Below are 21,700 nucleotides of genomic sequence, written 5' to 3'. Positions count from 1 at the left end.
ATGGCTTCTACAAAGTTCACCTACAGCGATTATACTGTGGGATGGGTTTGCGCTCTCCCAAAAGAACAAACTGCAGCGCTCGCCATGCTTGACTGTGAACATCCAGCTCTGCCCAAGAAACCCAACGACAAAAACGCATACACTCTTGGAGAGGTTGAAGGTCACAATGTAGTTATCGCCTGCCTCCCCAAGGGTATGTATGGCACAAACTCAGCAGCAACAGTCGCCACGAGAATGCTTGACACATTTCCGTCAATAAAGTTTGGCCTTCTGGTTGGAATAGGTGGTGGTATTCCGCCTGGCGTTCGCTTGGGAGATGTTGTTGTCAGCACGCCGATCAAACAACATCCTGGTGTCGCCCAGTGGGACTTCGGCGAGTCACTAAAAGGTGGACATTTTAAGAAAATCGGTGCCCTTAACAACCCGCCAACCGAGCTTCTCACAGCTTTGAGCAATTTGGAATCAAAACGGCAAATGACTGGATACAAGATACCACAATATCTGGAAGAGCTCGCATCCAAGTACCCCAAGCTGGTGCCCAAGTATATCAAGTCTGATTCTCTGAAGGATCCCTTAGTCTCAGCAACGGGAGTCCAAGACGACCATGTTGGACTTATCGTATTGCTCCTGACTATATGGCAAATAAGTCTGAGCCTTTTCAAGTTTCTGTTAGGATGGCAAACGTTTGCTTCCAGTCGCTTTGGGGATGAAGGGTTACATGAGCAACAAAGAGATATGCAAGTACATTACGGCCTGATTGCTTCTGGAAACCGACTCATTAAGGACTCTGTCCTCCGGGATAACATAAACCGCCAGATGGATGGACACGTATTGTGTGTCGAAATGGAGGCAGCAGGACTGGTAAACGACTTTCCTTGCCTCGTTATCAGAGGCATCTGCGATTACGCCGACTCAGAGAAGAATAAAGACTGGCAGGAACACGCAGCTGCCGTAGCTGCAGCCTTCGCCAAAGACCTTCTGAGCGAGTTGCAGGTGACAGAGGTCAGCCAAATGAGAGATGCCAAAAGTAAGATTCATACCCTGAAGGACTTCGCTCAGTGTTTCTGGATACTTCTGTAGCTGACAAAACATAGTTCTACTAGAAATGAAAGCCGGTTTGGATGATGTGTCCCGAAAGGTCACACACATCCATTCTGCGTACTGCGAAGAAGAGGATAAGGACATTCTTGAATGGCTTACTACAATCGACTATTCATCTGTACACAATGACACCATCAAAAGGCGCCAGCCTGGGACTTGCCAATGGCTTTTAGAATCAAAAGAGTACCATACCTGGCTGCAAACAACCGGGAAGACCATGCTTTGTCTTGGCATTCCTGGCGCAGGTAAAACTATCCTCACATCCGTTGTGGTTGATCATCTTGTCAAATTGTTTCACGAAGATAGTGATATAGGAATTGCTTATATCTACTGCAACTATGGAAAGCAAGATCATCATAAGATTGAGAAGATATTAACAAGCCTTTTGAGACAATTGGCTGAACGCCAAGTTTCCATTCCAACAGTCGTCAGAGATCTATTCAACTACCACCAACCTCGCAAGATATGGCCGTCGATTGAAGAGCTCTCAGAAGCCCTTCGATCACTAGTGAAGACACATAATCGAGTTTACATTATTTTTGATGCACTTGACGAATGCCAGACTTCAGGTGGCGTTAGATCACAGCTACTCAAACTGTTGGTTGATCTCAAGAAAAATTCTCATGCAAACCTCTTCATGACCTCAAGGTTCATGCCTGACATTGAAGGGGTATTTCAAGGTGACATCACGAAGCTGGAGATTCGCGCCTCTGAAGAGGATGTGGGTAGATATCTCGACAGTCGCCTTGCCTCTTTATCTCAGTTGGTGGCCAGGAACAAGGACCTGCGTGATGATATTCGAACAAAGGTGATAAAAGCGGTCGATGGGATGTATGAAAATTGATCTTACGAATTCACATGGTCGTCAGCTGAGCTTATACGTTTACAGGTTCCTCCTCGCCGAGCTACACGTGAGATCTTTGGAAGGTATGCTTCTGCCTAACCAGATTCGTCATGCATTAGAGACACTACCGACTGGCACGACTGCATATGAAGAAACATACAAGGCCGCTATGAGCCGCATCGAAAGCCGAGCAGACACTAAAGAATTCGCAAAGAATATCCTTGCGTGGATCGTCTGCGCTCGACGGCCCTTAAAAACATCGGAACTTCGGCATGCACTCGCAGTTCAGTTCGGAAACACCGAATTTGACAAGAGAGACCTCCCCGAGATCGGGGACGTAATTGCCGTGTGTACTGGTCTGGTCGTTGTGGATAAGGAGAGTGAAATTATAAGGCTTGCGCACTACACGACTCAACAATACTTCGAAAGAACTCAGGGGGACTGGTTCCCTGACGCAGAGGCGAACATAACAATGACTTGTGTCACACATCTCTCATGTAAGGCCTTTCAAGACAAACCGAAATATTCATGGGTTACCATACATGAGCAGATATCCTTATCACATCCATTCTATCACTACGCTGTGAATAATTGGGGGCATCATGGTCGCATATCTCAGAGTACAAGGAAGGAACTGATGGAGTTTCTACAGAGTGATGCGCTTGTTGAGACAGCAGCACGGGCACTTATCAACACGACTGTGGACATGAAATTACCCAAAGGATACGATCAAAAAAGATACAGACCAAGAATGGTTGGCCTTCACCTGGCGGCTTACTTCGGAATGACCGAGGCAGTCACTATCCTTCTAAGTCACAGCAAGAACTCAAAATTGACGGATGCCCTAGCTCGAACACCACTGACATGGGCTGCAATGAATAACTCCACGGCTGTCGTCAAGGTGCTACTCAAAAATAGAGCTGATGCGGATTGTCGGGATATCACCTTCAGATCCCCGCTATCTATGGCAGCTGAAAACGGGCACGAGTTTGTCGTTAGCCTCTTACTGGCGACAGAAGAGGTTGATGCGGACTCTTGGGATATATCTTGTAGAACGCCGCTATACATGGCAGCTAAAAATGGGCACGAGTCTATTGTCAACCTCTTGCTAGGGGTAGAGGGGGTCGACGCTGATTCTAGAGATGTATCTCTCAGAACTCCGCTATCTGTGGCAGCTGAAAATGGGCATGAGTCAATCGTTCGGCTTTTGTTGGCAAGAGAGGAAGTGAATGCAGGTTCTACGGATTGTAATAGAAATTCGCCGCTACACTATGCGGTTGAAAATGGGCAAATATCTATTGTTAGCCTGCTGCTAGCAAGAGGAGGTGTCAAAGAAGATTCCGGAAATATATTCGGCAGAACCCCGCTATCCATGGCAGCGGAAAAGGGGTATTTGTCTATTGTCAGCGTCTTGCTCGAGGTTGGACACGTTTGCGTGGATGCCAAGGACACTGATGGTCTAACACCTCTGTATTGGGCTGCGAGTAGAAGCAAAGCGTCGATTGTTTGGCTACTTCTCGAACATGGCGCTGAGTTCGATGAGACAATCAGAGCCAGCATGAAGCCACTGGCAGAATCTAGCCAGTCGGATATTTATATAGTATTGAAAGCTGCACGGAGGTAGCCATTCATTCCTAGATTGTTATTTAGATGCATAGAAAATATTAACGCAAGAATCAATATTTATGGTCAACGCGTTCATTGAGAGTCTTCCATACCTAGTGGTATACAATTATCTACGGTTATTTAATGTTATGCCTTGAAGCTTAAAGGATATCCTCTCTGCTTGCTCTTCAATTTGAAAGATGATATTTCTTATTTCTATCTTCCACCTCCATGTTGCATCATAGATCGCTTCTGTTACTATTGATGTTAATTCCAAGTCTATTCTTTGTAAATGAGAAAATTAAGCGAGAGATAGTTTGAACAAGGAACTATTTGCCATCGCACAGGTATTAAACTTTCAATTTAAGGTGTAATAAAATTGCCTTAGTTTGCATCATCTCCATTAGTGCAGAAGTTACCGACCACAGCTGAACAGATATTCAAACTAATTCTAGTAACGTTCGACATGGGTTGCTTGGAAAGGTGTCAACCTGGATGTTGGCTATCTTCACATAACCCAAACGTTGAAAAACACTAGTACCAACACCTTGTCCTAGTACCAGACCCTCTATACAATCATCTTTGAGCCCATCAAGCCAAAGAAACCAAGCTCCACCTTGAAACGATGACACGTTGCAAAGATATCCCAGCTGACTACCGCTAGTAGCCCTTATAACACGTCCCTCGTGAACAGCTAGTAGAGTATCATGTCGAAAGACCACTGTTGATTCTTGAGGCATCTTAACTTCGTCTCCCCACGAGATAATGTGTTGAATCCAGTCTGGATGTTTGGGCGAAAGACTAACGCAATCTAGACGTACTTGGAATATTGGCGCCTTGAGTAGTATGTGACCCTGGGTTACTCTTCCGAATGGCGATTTTGGTGATGATAGTTGACATTGCGCTTCTAGTATCTCTAGCTCATACCCTTCGGCAAAGTCTTGACGATCGACATATTCAGGTCCCTCTACCCCAACGCCAACCGGCAGTGAAGCCCAGGACCAAGATGGCGCAGTCGGTTCCTCCAGTGCAAGAGAGCGAATTCGAGTTTGACCAGTATCAACCACTTTCCAACACAAACCTGAACATAATTGCGAACCCCAGATACCAGCGAGGTACTTCTCGCCATAAAATCGCGAGAAGTAGGAGGCGATGCCGCCAAAGGCTGGTAGTTTGTCTTCTTGGAATGAAAGGTTGCGCAAGGTGTATTTCTTGACTAGACCTGTCCAGACTTGATGTACTGCAACTTGAAGATCTTGTTCTGGTGAGGACCAACTTTCCAATTTGGTCAACATCTTTCGTATGTTCCAATCGGCTTTATCAGGATGGTAGTGCTGGTCTAAACACTCCATCACGCTTTTACACTCCCAGATTATGTCAGAAGGAGTGAAGTGGATGACCCGTGTTGAAAGAACGGCTTCCTGGAGACACCAACCACGGCTGAGTAATATGTCTTTGCCTCGTTGGAAGTAATTTGACAGACCAGTGAGATAAGCCTCATGTGAGTAATGCTCTTGGATGATGTATTTGACGACAGTTCCATTGCTGTCCGTGGTTGAGTACGACACCGGTTGCCACCTTTCTTCAGCCTGTCTGAGGAAGTGCGTGTTGCTATCCCAAGACCTTTCAACAGCAATAGTGAAGTATGCATTGGAGTAATACTGGGCCATTTTTGACGACTCATTTTGCCAATCTTGACTGTCGTCTTGAATGATGCAAAGCGAGTCTATCCAGATGTTGGATATTCCAAGCTGTTTGCACAGCCATATTGCATCTTGGAAGACAGCTGTGAGGCCTGAGATTGGCGTCGGCTCCTTGAATAGCGAAATGTTACTCTCTGTTATTCTAACGGGATGTAGACCAGGTGGCCCCCAACAATGACTGAGGGCTGCGTAGACACCTTGCTCGGACTCATCAGTCTCGTAAAGATGTACCGTCTCGCCCTCTGGGCCAATGCATATAATCCTTGTTGGTAATTGCGTTTTCTGATACGTAGGACAGTTGTTGTGGCCGCCATCCTTCAAGGAACAAGAGTCAAGTTGATCTTTGATGGACCCTATGCTTTGCTGTGACTTGGAAGACCATTGTAAGCTCCGAAGACTACCAAGTTCTGTAGTGTCTTGTGTTCGGGACTTTATCTGTTAACGATGGCTCGTGTTCAACAATACAAACTTACCTCGGTATCCTGGTGGATATCAACATATCTATAAAAGAACGGCTCGCCACGTTCAGCATTTGCGTTAATTCGTTTTCGAAACCAGGAGTATTTTGCCACAACTCGCCCGGTAGCTCGAACGTACAGGGATATTTCTTTATCTATACCCGGCCCACGATTTGTTAGGGCAAAATCTGGGTATTCGTCGACCAACGCGCTTTCAAGTCTGTTGTAAACTGTTCTTAGTAGATTGCACCGATGACAGCTTCTATTTAAGTCCTCGACTCGAACATGATATCTCGTCAGCTGTTCCCCCCTCAGACTCGGATTGACGTTGGCCTCATCCGACTGGAAATTATGGTAGAATTCGCAAGTCAATGATAAAGGTCCCAAACTTGAGGCAACACTTTTATAAGAGGCCATTCTGGTTAGAATGTCCCATTTGAGATATAAACAATTCTGCAGTTGTTAGTTTGAAGTTCTTTATAGCAGTTGATGATTCGTGCAAGTCGACCCCACTTGATTACATAAGGGTCGTTTATGTCGCATGATTGGTCACGATTCGCATCCAGGAACGGTCACATATATGGCGATGAAAGATCATATTATCAGTTCAGTATACAGCCGTTATAATAAAAAAGACTGAATACTTTGTTCATTCTCCTATCACTTCGAGGTGTTTGTCGACGTAGTATATCTTTGTGTTATGTGCCGAAAATGATGAGGATGTGCAACTGTATTGATGGCTCCTTGCATAGCCTGAAAACTGTTAGAACTTGACCATGTAAGGGGCCGGATACGAGGAAATTACAAGTCTGTTAGATAAATAGACTATACTTCTCGGACTATTTATTCTTATTTTACCACTAGCTGTAGCTCTACTGGGAAGCGTATTTAAGCTGAATCCGGTTCTATTCAAAGCTTAGGTCCTCTAAGAGGAACTCGTTGAGCTCGTATAATCTTGATAGCTTAAAGTTCTGGCGTATCAGCGAAACCCGTACCTCCAGCACCTCTATCACCCTCAACATCTGCCGTATCCACCAGGTCTCTTAGCTTTTTGAGATCCGCCGCTGACAATTTGATATGTACTGCGGCCGTATTTTCCTCTAGATACTGAATCTTCTTCGTTCCCGGAATAGGAATGATATCATCTCCCTGAGCCAGCAGCCACGCAAGAGTCAGCTGACCTGCTGTGCATCCCTTCTCTGCTGCTATCTTCTGGAATTCGTCAACTAGCGTCAGGTTTCTGACAAAATTGTCGCCTTGGTACCGCGGAACCATACGACGGAAGTCGTCCTTGTCAAAACTGTCCACTGACTTATACTGTCCCGTCAGCATACCACGGCCAAGCGGAGAGTACGCAACAGTGGCGACACCTAATTCGCGCGCGGTTTGCAGAAGGTGAGTGCCTGGAGCTCCCTCAATATCCAGAGTCCACGGGTTATACTCAACCTGCACAGCGTGAACCGGATGAACTGCGTATGCCCTGCGTAGTGTACTGGAGGAACATTCCGAGATGCCGATGTACTTGATCTTTCCCTCGCTTTTACCCACAGGTCAGTATCGAGAGGCCACTCAGTAAGTTTATCACGTAGGAACTTACTTTTTCAACTTGACTAGTTCCTCCATAGTCTTCTCAATCGGGGTCTTGCCGTCCAGGCGGTGAATGTAGTACAAGTCAATGTGGTCTACCCCGAGCCTCTTTAAGCTCCGCTCACACGCCTCACGCGCACATTCTGGCGACGAGTCGATCGTCGTGGAGAGATTACCTCCAGGTCCAATGGAGAGATCGATACCAAACTTTGTGGCTAGAAAGATATCTTGGCGCCTTTCAGGGTGTAACGCGAACCACTTGCCTAACAAGTCCTCGCTGTCGCCATACATCTGCGCCGAGTCCCAGTTTGTTGCGCCAATTTCCCAGGCACGATCTAGAACTTTCAGACGCTCCTCATCAGAGCTACAAAAGTTAGCTTATCAGCTGAGAGACTGTGACGCTGTTCGGATGACTTACTCTACTTTGCCATACGCTATGCTAAGGCCCATCAGACCGAAACCGATTGCGGCAACTTCGGGCCCGTCATGACCGAGCTGTCGGGTAGGGAGTTTGACAGGAGCCATTGCCACTACAATCAAGTGACTTGGATGCAATAAAATGATAAGATACTGTAGTAGTGATGATATGACTATCGTTAATATGCTTTGAGTTTCTACTGTAGAAGAGAGGATAGCACTTATATAGGTTTTTATCAGTCAACGCTCTTCGGCTCTATGGGTTTGCCCGAAGAGAAAGAGGAACTTGTCACGTTACAGGAGAACTCAGCGGACTCTAGTTGAATGCCTAAATCCGGAGAGAGTTCGTTCACGCAGGCGAAAGCAGCTACCAACATACTCCGTCATGCATTTCTGTTGAAGTTCGGAGAATTAGTTTAAATCCGCAAACCCCGGAACTTGCAGGAGCTAAATTTTATTTCGGTTAATGATTTACCCCATTGACTAGGGTGGATGGGATGCCTGTTACCTTTAAGTGTCTTTTTCAAATACTCTAAACGTAAACAGTGGACTGATTAGAGGCAACCTTGGCGCATTGTAGCTAAAGCTCATGCCTAAGCAGAATCTTATCTAATACCTCTCCAAGCTTCCTCTCACAGTTTTCAGCTACATCGACTGATCTCCAAGCAACAAATCGGTCGGGTCTGACTAAAACACATCCTGCATCGCCGACACCACGTCGCTTATACCAATCCCTGTAGAAGTCATTAAACTGCTGCCCATGCCCAATACTGTACACATTGATTGGGATATTCGTGGTTTCGTGTATCTTTTCAGCTGCAACACGCCAGTTTCCACCGCCACCACCAATAAGTAGACAGAAGGCTCCTTTTCCTGCAAGATCGTGAGTCGAAATCCTCTTTTGCCTATTTGGAGTATCAATCCAAGCGTGAGGAAGACGACTGCCCGGGTAAGTGCTGATCTGAACCTCAGTGACAGGATTACCCTCCAGCTGCGGCCTAAGAGCAGGCTCGTCCTCCAAATAGACAGCCTCGGAGGTGTACCATTGGTTATACGCAATGCCGAGACTCTCCAATTCAACCCTTTTGAGTTCCAAGAGTTCCATGAGCTTGTCACGTCGCGCACCTCCTTCAGGGGTTGGCTGGGATAGCTCATGGAGGCTCTTAAGCCCCTCCTCGGGCGACGTAGCACTCATGCCTAGAAGCGACTGAACATCCAAGTTTACACGGAGTTGGTTGTTGGACTCCCGAACTAACGATTCGCCGACTGGCTGTCGCTCGACCGTATACGTTTCCAGCAGTCTAGGTCCAGCAAGCCCCCGCTCAACAAACGCTACCTTCCAGGCAAGGTTGTAAGAATCCTGGATACACGTATTGGCACCAAGACCTAACGCGGGAGGGTGTCTGTGAGCCGCATCGCCGATCAAATGCAGTTGTGGACCAGACGAGTATGTCTTTGCCACTGATTCACGAACAGACCAGTGGCCAACCTTGACAACCTTGGCAGCCAGGGATTTGTCTCCTACGAGCTCCCGCACGAGTTCGATGATCTCTGGATGGTCTGGTGTCAGGTTTTCAAAAGGGTTCGTACCAGGAGGAGCAATGGCAACCACAACCCATTCGTTCCAAGGTCTTACGGCTCGTAGATGGGCAACGACACCTGGAAAGACCTTTCGATCCGGCTGGACCATCCAATGTAGTCCTGAATAACGCTCTTCGTTGAGATAGGGACTGAGATCAGTCTCGATAAGAATGTTGACAGCCTTGGGGCCACCCCTTTTGCTATCAAACTCAAAGTCGAACGTCCTTGCTACTTGACTGCGACCGCCGTCAGCGCCAAAGAGATATTTGGTTTTAATCTCGACAGTATGATTCGTAAGATGATCGAGTACCTGAAAAATATAAGACTTCTTGTTTTGGTCATCAGTGAAGCTTTTGATATCCAACATCTCATATGAGAATCGGACATTGAAACCACTATGTGTGGCAGCACGAAGGATTAGAGGTTCGGTATGTCTCTGGGTCAGATCGACAAATTCGCAGGGCGTCAACGATTTTCTGAGTCCCTTTTAATAGTAAGAATCAACCTTGAGATATTTTTGAAAACCATGCAATACTTACGCTGACGATGGGGTCTTCTTCCCAGGCTGCAATTCTCCCATATTCTTCTCCGACAAGGTTGCGAGAGAAACGCATGGAGCAGAACGAGGGACCCCTCATTGCAAGACGCAGTGCCTCGTCCTCAAGCCCGATGTCCCGGAGACACTCTAAATTGGAAGCAACGGTCAAAGGTAGTCTTGAAGTGTTTTTGTTGCTTGAACTTACCGAATGCAAAGGCATTGAAGCCGTGGGCTCGGGGGGTCTGAGCGGTCGTGGCGTCCTTGGCGATAACAAGGCCAGAAAGTCCTTGAGAACAAGCATCAGCAAAGTGGTCTTTTCCATTTATCAAAGCTGTGTATAGTACCATTCTGGCCCAGGAAAGCAGCCAGTGCAGCTCCAGATGGCCCAGCACCAACGATAAGGATATCAGTTTCAATCTTTGAAGACATGGTGGCGTGCAGATATGTTGGTAAGTTGATTTAAACAATTGTGATGATCTATATTATTCAAGAGCAAGGCTGACCGGATATACTCTTAAATACTAGTTGAATGGCATAGACATATAGCAATAGAGACTATTGATTCGAGTTTCGGACTCACCACGGACTTTGTAAAAAGTCCGCAGGTTAATACAGAGTAGGCATATAGATGATTCCAAATGCGACCCACAAGTCTAGGATACTCTACTAAATGTTTAACTGTTTATCCTTGCGCATCGTTTTTCCTTGTAATGTTTTTCGCGCTTCGCTTTTAAGTTGAAAGCCGAAAGAACCCTGCAGCTTAGTGAGTATTCTAGGTTGTACATTTTATAGACCACTATGTCACGTTTATTGTATTACAATTGTATATGACAATGACGATCTTGGGCTATTCGGCCATCCTAGTGTGCGAAGGCCGAGGGGCTTTTGATTTTAGGAGCTAACATAACAGGTCTGACTGCCGTATTGCAGACTGTACCTTTGAGCAAATGATGGAATCAACTATGACCGACAAATGAGACCCGTTTCGGACATATTTTGACTGCCGAGTAGGAAATCTTAAAATGACGGGATAATAACCGGCAATCATGTTTATTCGTATTGATTTTCGCCCAACATCGAAACAAAGTCACATCAATGATCCACATCTTCATCACCGAAGTCGGATCCCACAGATCTCCTGGATTTGGAGGGTTTGTGCAATATGTCTCGGTCATTTGGGCCTCAAAAGCATCTTGAATCGCTAATGTTTCTTTTTCCGTGATATTAGCAAGTGGGAGTCGCAAAACTAAAAAGATGAAAGGTTATATAAGTTAGTTTTGAGTGAGGGTGTGTAAGGCTTTTTGCAGCGATGTGGAGCTAAAGATCTGACTCATGACTCGAAAGATTCGTGCTTTTACGATAAAGATTATTCTTTATTTTAAAATATGACTGCTAAGAGCTTAAAAACTGAGAGGTGTGATGGATACGCCAGACTCATCATCGTGGCACTCATAGTATCTTCATTTCTTCCACGACGAAAGGCTCTGCCACGGCGTCCTGGCCTGTTGAAGCACACCTGTAACATCCATGACATGAGTGCAGAATATCTTTGTACAGTTCGCATCGTTGAAGGACAGTAGCCTGGTCCATGTTTCCTAGCAAACCCATTTGAATAAACTCAGGTAAGATGTAAGAGAACTTCTGTCAAGTACTACAGAGACTCGGTCATGTGTACTTAGGTATTTAGCGGGACACTGCTTTCGCGTAACTAAATGTAAGTCAAAATTGGAGTTCAAAGTGTACCGAGAAAGAAAACTTACGCTAAGAAGTTTGCCCAGTAAAAATGCCAAAATCGTTGAAGTCTCTAAGTACATCGCTTCTTTGTCTTCAGATTCCGTCATTCGATACCGGTCTACGATCGTACCGGTTGCGAGCTGTCGGGCCATCGATTGGTAGCTCCCAATATTGGAAGCCATGCCTAGCGCCCCTGATTCATGTAGCTTAGATTCATTACAGTAGGTTTCCCAGATAAATTTATTTTGTTCCATCTGGCAAGGGCGATGGGCGTACTGGGCGAGCTGGTTAACAGCCCTACTCGCTGGAGAGATGTACAACACATAGGCATAATCCAATCTCCACGGCAGATCTTCAAAGATTTCGAACAAGACTTTTAGTGCCATGGTGTCTTTGTAGATAAGCTAAATCTAGATTAGAAATTGTGCCCCATAGAAAATGGTAATGCCTACAGAGTGTTCTATACCTAGGAGAGAAGAACTGTCCATCTGAAAAGTCCGATCAGAAGGCATGGAGGTACTGGCAGTTTCCTCTAACTTGGTCTGCATTTCTTTGGCGGAGGTAGAAAGTAATGTAGCAATAGCGTGGAAAGAGTTTTTCAACTCCTTCATTTGCGGCTGCACGTCCACAATCAGTCTGAACGATTCATCTAGCAAAGTCTTGATCTCGGCCTGTACATTATGGCGTTAGTGACATTTCCTGTCCAGTGCCTATAGTGAGAAACTTACTAGGTTCATTGTTAGTATGTTCAGGTCGTTAGAGGGCGACGTGGTGACGGGATGCCTCAGAAGCTCGCATGATGCTCTGTTGTGCAGCCTGAGAGCCGACTTGAAAGCTTCCAACGTGCTGCAAAGGTCCTGCGCTAGCCCTTCAAGCCAGAGTTGCCCTCGCGTCGTCATATCCGGTTCAGCAGCGTGATCAGTGTTAATTGTCAAGTTTGTGGTGTCGAGAAGTATTGTCAAGGTTGCCAGTAACTTGTAGAGAGATTGCCAATAGTTCTCTTTTTGCAGGGTGGTAGGTAGTATAGACAATGGCAATTTATCCTTTGCCTACCCCTCGTGTTTGCCTGAGGCCTGCATTAAAACATTTATTCTCTCAGATGTGAGCCTGTGATTTGGGGATGGGGCATTTCGAGAGTTAGATTGGGAACTCCAGTCCTGAACCTAAATGTTAATTTGCTGTACATTAGGGCACATGACTTTCCAAGTCACTGCCTCCCACGGTTACATTTACATATGTCTATTAACCATTCAAGTAACTGAGATTGGTAGTTACTATTTATTAGCTAGATGTGTTGTTCTCGATAGACTTGTTGGATAGATGCAGGAGATGCTGTAGGTACAGATGCTTCGTCTATGATGCCACACTAGTTGGGTTATAAGATATTTGCAAGTTGCGTGTTGCTCCATTAGACAACCCATCGCGTTCAAAACATAATACTTTTACGTCAGACAAGTCCGGTATTTGTGAAGGCGTTCAAGTGTAAGTTTATTTCTTATCTACCCAATGATCGGAATCATTTCCAATCAACAGATTAGACCGACCAATGAATTAGTTCAGTTCAGATGACTAATCACATGACCATAAGCGCCAATAAGCTGACGAGTCCGGGAGCCACGGGATTAGTCTTTAACTTTACATCCACCATGTCATGAACAATGAAACGCGTTTAACATCTCAGTTATGCCACGACTAATCGAGTCTGTCAAAGATGGCATATGGGACTCTTCAGCGCGCTTTCAGCGATGGCTTGATACGCCCAATGGTCGAGGTGTCCTGAAATGCACTGTCGCCTACACCATCGCCAGTCTTGCAACATTTGTACCGTTTCTTGCAAACTTTCTTGGCAAACCCGAGGGAAAACATGTTGTCGCGACAATTACGGTTTATTTCCATCCGGCCCGATCAACTGGATCCATGATTGAGGCTATTCTTATCGCCATCGTCGCCGTGGCTTATGCCGAGATCATCTCGGTCTTATCCATGGTTACTTCGGTATTCTTCGGATCGACGATGCATCTTGTGACGGTATCGCATGTTTTGGTTGTTGTGGTCTTTATCGGTGGCGGGTTTGGCTTCATGGGGTGGGTCAAACAAAGGATGTTGAACCCTCTCGTCAATGTCGGCACTACCCTGGCATCTCTGGCCATCATCGGCGTTGTCACAAAGGAAAACCACGTCATGTCCAATTTGTTCTCGAATGAAAAAGTACTACAGGTTTTCAAGATGCTGGTCATGGGTATCACAACCACAACACTGGTCAATGTGTTCCTGTGGCGAACCTCAGCCCGGGCATCACTCCGAGAAACCATGAATAGGGTTTCGATTCCTCTGGGAGACATGCTTTACATGATAACCAATAGCTTCATCAGTGGATCGGAAGAAGGACTCGTTTCGGACGGGTTCACAGCCGCGTCTACGCACTACGCGAAATCTTACGCGCAGATGATGAAGGATATGAGAGAAGCCAAGTTTGAGCATTACTTTCTTGGCCACGAAGCCATTTACGAGCATGAAAAGTCTGTTGCGCGATCGATGGAGACACTCTCGCAAGCTTTGGGAGGATTGAGGAACGCGACAAACACTCAGCTCGAACAACTGCGGCACCCGAAGCCACTGAACTCTGATGCCAATGGGACGAGCACCACGAATACCGCACGGGAGTTATTCGAACAGTTCAATGAGTCAATAGCGATGTCTATGTCTTCGGTACGACAAAATCTCTGCCGAATCTTACACGAGCCACAATTTGGTCAACCTCCACACTATGAGATTAGCGTCGACGAGGATTTACGTCGCAATTTGATGGACTCATTGGACACCTTCGATGAGTCTCGCTCCGATGCCCTGCAGGGGTTATACGACCGGATAGAACAGATGGCCTCTTCTGACTTTACAACACGTGCAAACCTTGAAGAAGTCGCCGCTGCATGTGGACACTTTACATTCAGTGTACAGTCATTTGGAGAGGATGTGTTACAATACCTGGACGTTTTGGATGATCTTCAGTATGTCGTTCTACACAAGAGTCGAAGCTGGAGATGGCTTCTGTGGTGGAGGGGTGATGAACAAGATCGCGCCAAAGCTATCAGGTTGTTTGAGTCAGCCGAGGCGGACGTGTTGATGCGTAATAGACAAAGATCTGTTAGCTCGCACAGCGGAGTAGCCACTTCAGCTACAGTCCCTATACCCGTCGATGTAAGGACATGGTATCAGGCTCCTGATTTGAACAGGATCCTTGCTTGGTTCTGGAGGAATATCTCTGCGCTTTTTAAGAAGATGGCGCGAGATGATATCCAGTTCGGCCTTAAGGTCGGTATTGGTGCGGCTCTTTGGGCCATGCTTGCTTTTCTCAAAGAGACAAGAGACTTGTACCGCGAATGGCGTGGTGAATGGGGACTTTTGTCTTTCATCATTGTCTGCAGTTTCACGGTCGGTGCTTCGAATACTGTGAGTCTGGCCCGATTCATTGGAACATTGTTCGGCGCGCTGTTCTCTGTCATCAACTGGAAGATCAGTCACGGCTATGCCTTAGCTCTGATTCCCCTCGGATGGTTGACTAGCTTCATCAACTTTTATTTGGTTATTCAACATGGGAAGGCTTCATTTGGGCGCATCAGTCTTCTGGCGTATAATGTCTCCACGTTATATGCCTACAGAGTGAAGAGAAAGGCAGATGGAAATGACACGGCCGATGATGGTGTCTATAATCAGCCCGAAATTATTGAGATTGCCAAGCGTCGTGCCATTGCTGTCACGGCTGGTATCATCTGGGGTCTCGTTATCTGTCGCGTGATATGGCCCATCTCAGCCCGACGCAAGTTCAAAGAGAGTCTCTCTGTACTTCATTTACAGATGGGTCTCATCTGGAAACGAGGTCCCCTCACTGTGCTTTTTCGGAGTGAAGGGTCGCAAAGCTATCTCAAATCCGGTGAACAAGCCGCCTTACAACGGTACGCATCCAATCTGGACAGTCTCCGCGTATCGGCTGCGTCAGAGTTTGAGCTACGTGGTCCGTTTCCCATGGATGTCTATGGCCGTGTTCTGAAAGGAACGATGCGTATCCTCGATAGCTTCTACAATATGAGTCTCGTTGCGTGTCGAAAGGGACATTTGACAGAAGGTGAAAAGGCTTTGCTGGAGTACACAGCTCGCGAGCGCGCCATTCTCTGCGACCACATCTGTCAAGCGTTCCAAGTTGTTGCCAGCTCGACTATGCTGGAGTATCCTTTCGCAGATGCTACTCCAAGTATCGTGTCAGCACGCGAGAATCTGTTGAGTAAGATCTTTGAGTTTAGAAAGGGCCACCATAGAAGGTTGGTTGATGATGATACCAGTGAGAGTGATGATTCAGGTGGAGTTCTTGTTGAAGAAAGAGACTACGCGTTGCTGTATGCTTATGCACTTGTGACAGGGCAGGTAGCTGATGAGTTGAGGATGGTGGGGAAGGAGATTGGTAGCCTTTTTGGTGTTTTAGATGAAGATACGAGACTTTTGCAATGAGGGCACTCATAGATTGCTTTCACGAGTCGATGAAACGGGTATAATATGGTATGGAACGTACGCCACATCTAATTACATATATGCAATTATGGTATATTTGTTATCGTAGGGTCGGTCAAAAGATAATGGTCTTACGTTGCACCTGAAACAAAACTGATGCCACGAAGTGCGGACACGGTGTGTTCTCTTCAACCTACTCAACATATATTAAAAATGATATTCATCATTTATAAAATACAACTCGACTTCAACTCAAAGCAAAACAGACTTGCAAATTTAGCTAAAACTAATATAACTCTGGTTTTAGGAGGCCTTTATGATGGACTGGGACTCACTCAAACACCTAAGGGTTCCTTGTATATGCTGTAGGCCGCTTATTGGCTTCATGATCGGCATCGTGTACGAGAACTACGACGGTGGTTATTATGTGCAGCAAGAGACCGGGATCGACTGACTCAGTTGGTATTGCTTGGCTGGGCGATGTTGACTGAGGTTGCAAGAGGAACAAGGTGCTGCTGTCTTCAGCGTGACAGAAGCTTCCTTTATAACCTCTATCATAATGTTTATGCCGTAAGAGTCACGCCGTGGAAGAAACCTTATTATTGAGAACCTTTGATTTGAACATTGTTAAAATTTGATCTGCGCGGATAGATTAACATCTATTGAAAACCTAGAGGAAATTGAGAAGGCCTGGGCGAAAGCTTAAGGATCATAAAAAGTCATCGTAGGCCGCTTATCCCATGTGTCAAAAACACTACTATCAGCCTTCCAAATCCTGAACCTTGTCACAACACCTGAGTCCTTAAAGGCTTCTTCAAACCGACATGCTTTGCCCTCGAGTTCCGCCGCTATGGTGTCCAGCTTGCCATTCCAGTTGTTCTCCTTTTTCTCCTCGTCCTCAGCACCGAAAGTCTTATGAGGAATGATAGGAGCATCAATCTGAACGCTCTCAAGGTTCGGAAAGTCACCAGCGACTACTCGCGCACCTAGACACAAGACACAGTCCAAACATTGATAGAATGTCGGATTGGTTTTCCAAAATATTGTCAAGTTCCTGACAGTGGTAGGAAGGAAATCGGCCAGATACGTCTTTCTGTCCCATTCTTCATCTTGCAATTTGTCTCGTCCAAGCTGATGTTTGCAATAGCAGAATTGATCTATCTCGAGGGTTTCAAGCTGAACAAACTCGCGTATCTCCCCGGGAGCAATGACCGTCGCATGCGATTTGGCTCGAACTTGTGTCCCGTCGAAATCAATCGTCAGATGTCGCAAACTCCCTCTTGCTCCCTTCAACATGCCGACAAAGTTATTCCGGGGTCGTCGACCCCGTCCGTATTTGGTTATCCACTCAGCAGAGGTGTCGCAGATATATTTGAAGGTTTGAAGGTTCCGGGCTGCCGCCACTAGTTGAGTGACCCATCGGATGTTGTAAAGTTGTCGATCTAGAACACACCCGAAGATCCGGATCTCGACCAGGCCTTCCAGGACAGGGCGCAATGTGTTCATGTCCAATTCCTTAGTATCATCCCAAGGGTGTTGGGTCTCATCGCTCAAGACTAAAACGTCGAGTGTTGGAGAAGCTTCGAGAAGCAACGACAACGCGAAATGCACTATGGGAGAGATGAATCCACCACTGACCTCCAGATATTTGAGTTGTGTGAGGCGCTTGGAAGTTCCGCCATTTGTTAAGTGATTTAACATCACCGCATGAATTCCTACATAATTCACGGCGAGGCTTGTTATGTTAGAGAAAAGCATTAATAAAAGACTGGTATCTGGCATTTCCGCGTCCATGTGCCCGTATGGGCGAAGGTATGGACCAGGCGTGATATTTGCGGCTATCAGTTGTCGAAGAAGATCGTCATTGGATCGCTTGCGTCTTCTGGAGAGGGGTAAATCCAGATAACATGCATACTGTGCCAATTTCGGCTGATGTTTGAGGACATTCAGAGTGTAGCTTGCTTGGAGATGTACGTTTGGGTAATGAAAGAGAATCGGCATGGCTATGGAGCGACAAAGCTTGTCTGTTTGGGTCAATGCGAGAAGTGCCTTGCAAGCGGAGCGATGATCGTCATTGTCTTCAAGGCATTGCGTATTGCAACAATGTAAGCATAGCGAGCGAAAGACGTGGTGAAGAATCTCTGTGGGGTAGTGTGCAAAAGGCACCGGAGTTGTGTCTTGGTGCGACGACATGACTCGGTTCCTGGCTGAGATGGAAGAGAGATGTTGTGAATTGAAACCCCTCCCGCGGTTACGCGTTGTTTTATTGCTCTGTTTGTTACACAGGATTGTTACTCAGCGAATGTCTCACACGTGACAGTCGCGATGCCACCGGGCATAGCTGTTCGATTTACCTGAATGTATATTCGAGTAAAGTTACTTAGAATAAGGAGCCCAAGAATCGTTGAATAGTTCTAGTCAAGTGGTGGTAACAGTCCATACTAGGAATGATATACACTAAGCAGCTCCAATACCCAGTTCTCATAGTACTAACAAGGTTTGCTGAAGGAGTCATGGTAGACGGAATTAATGAGACAGCTCAATGCACTCAGACGCAGTCTTTCCACAGACTTATTTTATACCCCTCGCTCTGGGGCTAACTCTATGCAACACGACGGAAATAACAAGGACTTGAAACTGAGCTTACCCTACAAAGGCAATTATCCATCTTCCATGGCCTTTTTTCACCCTACACAAGCTAAAAAGGTTCAATCGTTTCGCTCTTTCAACCAGCATCACAGAATTAGCATCTTCTATTGGAGTAGATGAAGGATATGCGTAATATTCAAACAAGGATCTTTGGTGAGAAGTAAGCTGTGTAAGCTTACAGCCCTACCCACACTAACCAACCATCCACAAAAGGGAGACTTTCAGCTTTCAGCCGCAGTCTACAGTGATGTCTCAGCCTGGAAACATTTTTGACCAATTGGACGGGGGGTATTTGCACCACCATGCTCACCATTTCAACCTCAGCTGTGCCACATGGTAAACAGACGCGCTAAACGTGGTTCTAGACCGTTAGATATCGACATCAAGGGAGACAATCACATGCCTTAGGCTTCAAACCTAGTGGAAAATATCAGGCACGAACTCTTTGGCTTGCGTAGTTCACGATCCAGAGGCTGCGCTGAGCAACGCCACATGGAGTTGAAAGTATGGAATATTTACCCCTCATTTGGGATGTCCAGCTACCACTCACCAAGCACGGGGTATGATAATGACTCTTCAACTGCCTGCATTAACATTCGGCTGTGACGGCGTTACCGTTTTGTACTCTGTATGATGTAAGGATGAGGCCTCTGATAAGAGTGTATCTCGGAGGGTTTGCGGGCTGCAGGGATGACAAGATAGCTCTTGAGCCAATAGAGTTGGGTGGCATGGTACTCACGATAGCACGACGCCTCTGTGTGTCAGCCTCAGCCTTAGTGAAAGATCACATGGAAGATGACTTGCATGTGTTTGTTGCCTGGCTTTAAGCTTGTGATTTCAGGTATAAAGCAAGCTCGTTCCTCGTATTTCTGGAAATGATACAGACAAACATGGCTTCTGTCACTAAGATTCTTTTCTTTGGACTCTTTACAGGGCTCTTGTACGCCGCCAGAATGTCTCTTGTTTCTATTCTCAAGTCTTTGTACATCCGTCTCTGGAAAGGTGTCAACCACTTCATTGACTGGCATAAACTTCCTACTTGGTTTGCTGTCTTCAATCTCCTTGCACTTCGATATGAACTGCGCGATGAGAACCTGCACGACACATCCCCAGATGCAGACTTCCAGGGTACCGAGGCCAAATGCCCAATGAAGGACTCCAAGTTCGTCTCTTCTAGGGACTCAGATGGTCTTTATAATGATCTCAAGCAACCTAAGATGGGATGCGCTGGAATGAGGTTCGGCCGCAATGTCCCCAGGAAGTTTACCAAGCCGCCCACTGAGCAGGAATTGCTTACGCCCAGCCCAAGAGTCATCTCGGAGAAGATTCTGGCCAGACCTGAAGGCCAATTCAAACCAGCTGAGATCGTCAATCTTCTCGCCGCAGCATGGATCCAGTTTCAAGTCCATGACTGGGCGCAGCACTTCCTAGTTACAAACGGCGACAAGGAAATCGACATTCCTCTCCACAACAAAGACAAGTGGACTGAACAAAGCATGAAGATTCCCCGTACCAAGAAGGCCGACGTCCTGTCTAAGCAGGATGCAGAGACACCTGCTTACGACAACGAAAACACGCATTGGTGGGACGCTTCTCAGATCTACGGATCTAGTGAAGCCGAAACACATGCTCTACGCGCTAAATGCCACAAGTCAAAGCCAGGTCAATTAGAAGTCAGCGTCGCTGATGGTGAACAATTCCTTACTCGATCAGAAGATGGTATTCCCAAGACTGGATTCAGACAGAACTGGTGGTTGGGTCTTGAGCTTCTGCACACTCTCTTTGCTCTTGAGCACAACGCCATCGCTACACAACTTCATCTTTCGAACCCCAGTTGGTCGAGTGACCATCTCTTCGACACTGCCAGACTGATCAACTGTGCGCTCATGGCGAAGATTCATACTGTTGAGTGGACACCTGGTATTCTGCAGCACCCTGCGCTACAGATTGGAATGAACGCGAACTGGTGGGGACTTTTGGGCGACAAGGTAAGTTGCTATAATTGTTGGGTACGGATTGAACTAATTGAAGAAATAGCTTTGGCACGCCTTTGGTCGCGTCTTCGACAACAAGTCTGAAGTCATCTCCGGTATTCCCGGGTCAGGCGTGAATCACGACAAGGTACCCTACTGCCTCACAGAGGAATTCGTCTCTGTTTACCGTCTCCACTCTCTCATCCCCGACAACGTCGCCTTCTTCAACATTAAAGACGGTCAGCATGAAGGAACTCTCCCCATCCTAGATGTTTCATTTGAGTCAGCTCGCAAGCCCTTTGACGAAGGCAAATCGGGTCTGGGACTTTCCTTTGCGGACGTCTTTTACTCATTCGGTGTCAACTATCCCGGTGCTATTCGAGCTCACAACATGCCCAACTTCTTACGAGACTTGAAGGTTCCTGCTGACAAGGACTTTCCTGAAGGAAGACACCTGGATTTAGGAACTATTGACATTCTTCGTGATCGCGAGCGTGGCGTTCCTCGCTACAATGCGTTCCGTCGTCTATTCCACATGCCCCCTGCAAAGAGCTTCACTGACCTTACTGGGGGTGACGCCAAGTTGGCAGGGGAGTTGGAAGAAGTGTATGAAGGTGATCTCGAGGCTGTTGATCTTCTAGTCGGTACACTCTGCGAGCCACTTCCCAAGGGGTTCGGTTTCAGTGACACAGCGTTCCGCGTTTTTATCCTCATGGCTACCCGCCGCATCAAGTCTGATCGATTCATCGCTGGAGATGGCTGGTGTCCTGAGGTTTACACCCGCGAAGGTATGGATTGGGTACAGAAGAACACTATGAAGGATGTTTTGGTCAGGCACTTCCCTGAACTTGCTGCACCATTACATAACGTGAAGAATGTAAGTGTCATTCCGGCTCCAATCTGTTGTTCTCAAACTAATCATGATAGGCTTTCGCACCGTGGACCAAGCTTGGTCAGACAGCAGCATATTCAGGACCTGAGACGAACAAGGCCAAGGCTTGATATCG

At 46.5% G+C, this 21,700-nt stretch overlaps 8 protein-coding genes across 8 annotated transcripts; 3 read left to right on the top strand and 5 right to left on the bottom strand.

The window, feature by feature from the left end:
- FSST1_009793 (uncharacterized protein) lies at nt 1-3,569 on the top strand (the record flags this gene model as incomplete). The annotated part of the gene is made up of 3 exons (XM_083226798.1): nt 1-1,027; nt 1,095-1,932; nt 1,991-3,569. 3 exons carry the CDS (start codon nt 1-3, stop codon nt 3,567-3,569), a joined length of 3,444 nt encoding a protein of 1,147 aa, XP_083085754.1.
- A 421-nt stretch (nt 3,570-3,990) lies between these two features.
- On the bottom strand, nt 3,991-5,752 carry FSST1_009792 (HET domain-containing protein; the record flags this gene model as incomplete). Its single annotated transcript, XM_083226797.1, has 2 exons — nt 3,991-5,650; nt 5,727-5,752. 2 exons carry the CDS (start codon nt 5,750-5,752, stop codon nt 3,991-3,993), a joined length of 1,686 nt encoding a protein of 561 aa, XP_083085753.1.
- Nucleotides 5,753-6,674: 922 nt separating this feature from the next.
- On the bottom strand, nt 6,675-7,823 carry FSST1_009791 (aldo/keto reductase; the record flags this gene model as incomplete). The annotated part of the gene is made up of 3 exons (XM_083226796.1): nt 6,675-7,248; nt 7,309-7,662; nt 7,717-7,823. 3 exons carry the CDS (start codon nt 7,821-7,823, stop codon nt 6,675-6,677), a joined length of 1,035 nt encoding a protein of 344 aa, XP_083085752.1.
- Nucleotides 7,824-8,295: 472 nt separating this feature from the next.
- FSST1_009790 (FAD binding domain-containing protein) lies at nt 8,296-10,263 on the bottom strand (the record flags this gene model as incomplete). The annotated part of the gene is made up of 4 exons (XM_083226794.1): nt 8,296-9,780; nt 9,836-9,981; nt 10,040-10,120; nt 10,179-10,263. 4 exons carry the CDS (start codon nt 10,261-10,263, stop codon nt 8,296-8,298), a joined length of 1,797 nt encoding a protein of 598 aa, XP_083085751.1.
- A 1,246-nt stretch (nt 10,264-11,509) lies between these two features.
- FSST1_009789 (uncharacterized protein) lies at nt 11,510-12,467 on the bottom strand (the record flags this gene model as incomplete). Its single annotated transcript, XM_083226793.1, has 4 exons — nt 11,510-11,542; nt 11,595-11,972; nt 12,021-12,239; nt 12,297-12,467. The coding sequence occupies 4 exons, from the start codon at nt 12,465-12,467 to the stop codon at nt 11,510-11,512; spliced, it is 801 nt and encodes a 266-aa protein (XP_083085750.1).
- Nucleotides 12,468-13,251: 784 nt separating this feature from the next.
- On the top strand, nt 13,252-16,071 carry FSST1_009788 (Fusaric acid resistance protein-like-domain-containing protein; the record flags this gene model as incomplete). The annotated part of the gene is made up of 1 exon (XM_083226792.1): nt 13,252-16,071. The coding sequence occupies one exon, from the start codon at nt 13,252-13,254 to the stop codon at nt 16,069-16,071; it is 2,820 nt and encodes a 939-aa protein (XP_083085749.1).
- A 702-nt stretch (nt 16,072-16,773) lies between these two features.
- On the bottom strand, nt 16,774-17,577 carry FSST1_009787 (uncharacterized protein; the record flags this gene model as incomplete). The annotated part of the gene is made up of 1 exon (XM_083226791.1): nt 16,774-17,577. One exon carries the CDS (start codon nt 17,575-17,577, stop codon nt 16,774-16,776), a length of 804 nt encoding a protein of 267 aa, XP_083085748.1.
- Nucleotides 17,578-19,610: 2,033 nt separating this feature from the next.
- On the top strand, nt 19,611-21,695 carry FSST1_009786 (heme peroxidase; the record flags this gene model as incomplete). Its single annotated transcript, XM_083226790.1, has 3 exons — nt 19,611-20,708; nt 20,758-21,570; nt 21,621-21,695. 3 exons carry the CDS (start codon nt 19,611-19,613, stop codon nt 21,693-21,695), a joined length of 1,986 nt encoding a protein of 661 aa, XP_083085747.1.
- Nucleotides 21,696-21,700: the final 5 nt, after the last annotated feature.

This window comes from Fusarium sambucinum, chromosome II, assembly GCF_050947815.1.
Source record: "Fusarium sambucinum isolate potato_lamoka chromosome II, whole genome shotgun sequence".
Lineage (NCBI taxonomy): Eukaryota > Fungi > Ascomycota > Sordariomycetes > Hypocreales > Nectriaceae > Fusarium > Fusarium sambucinum.
The sequence above is the reverse complement of the archived record's forward strand: the minus strand, read 5'-3'. Positions and strand labels throughout refer to the sequence as shown.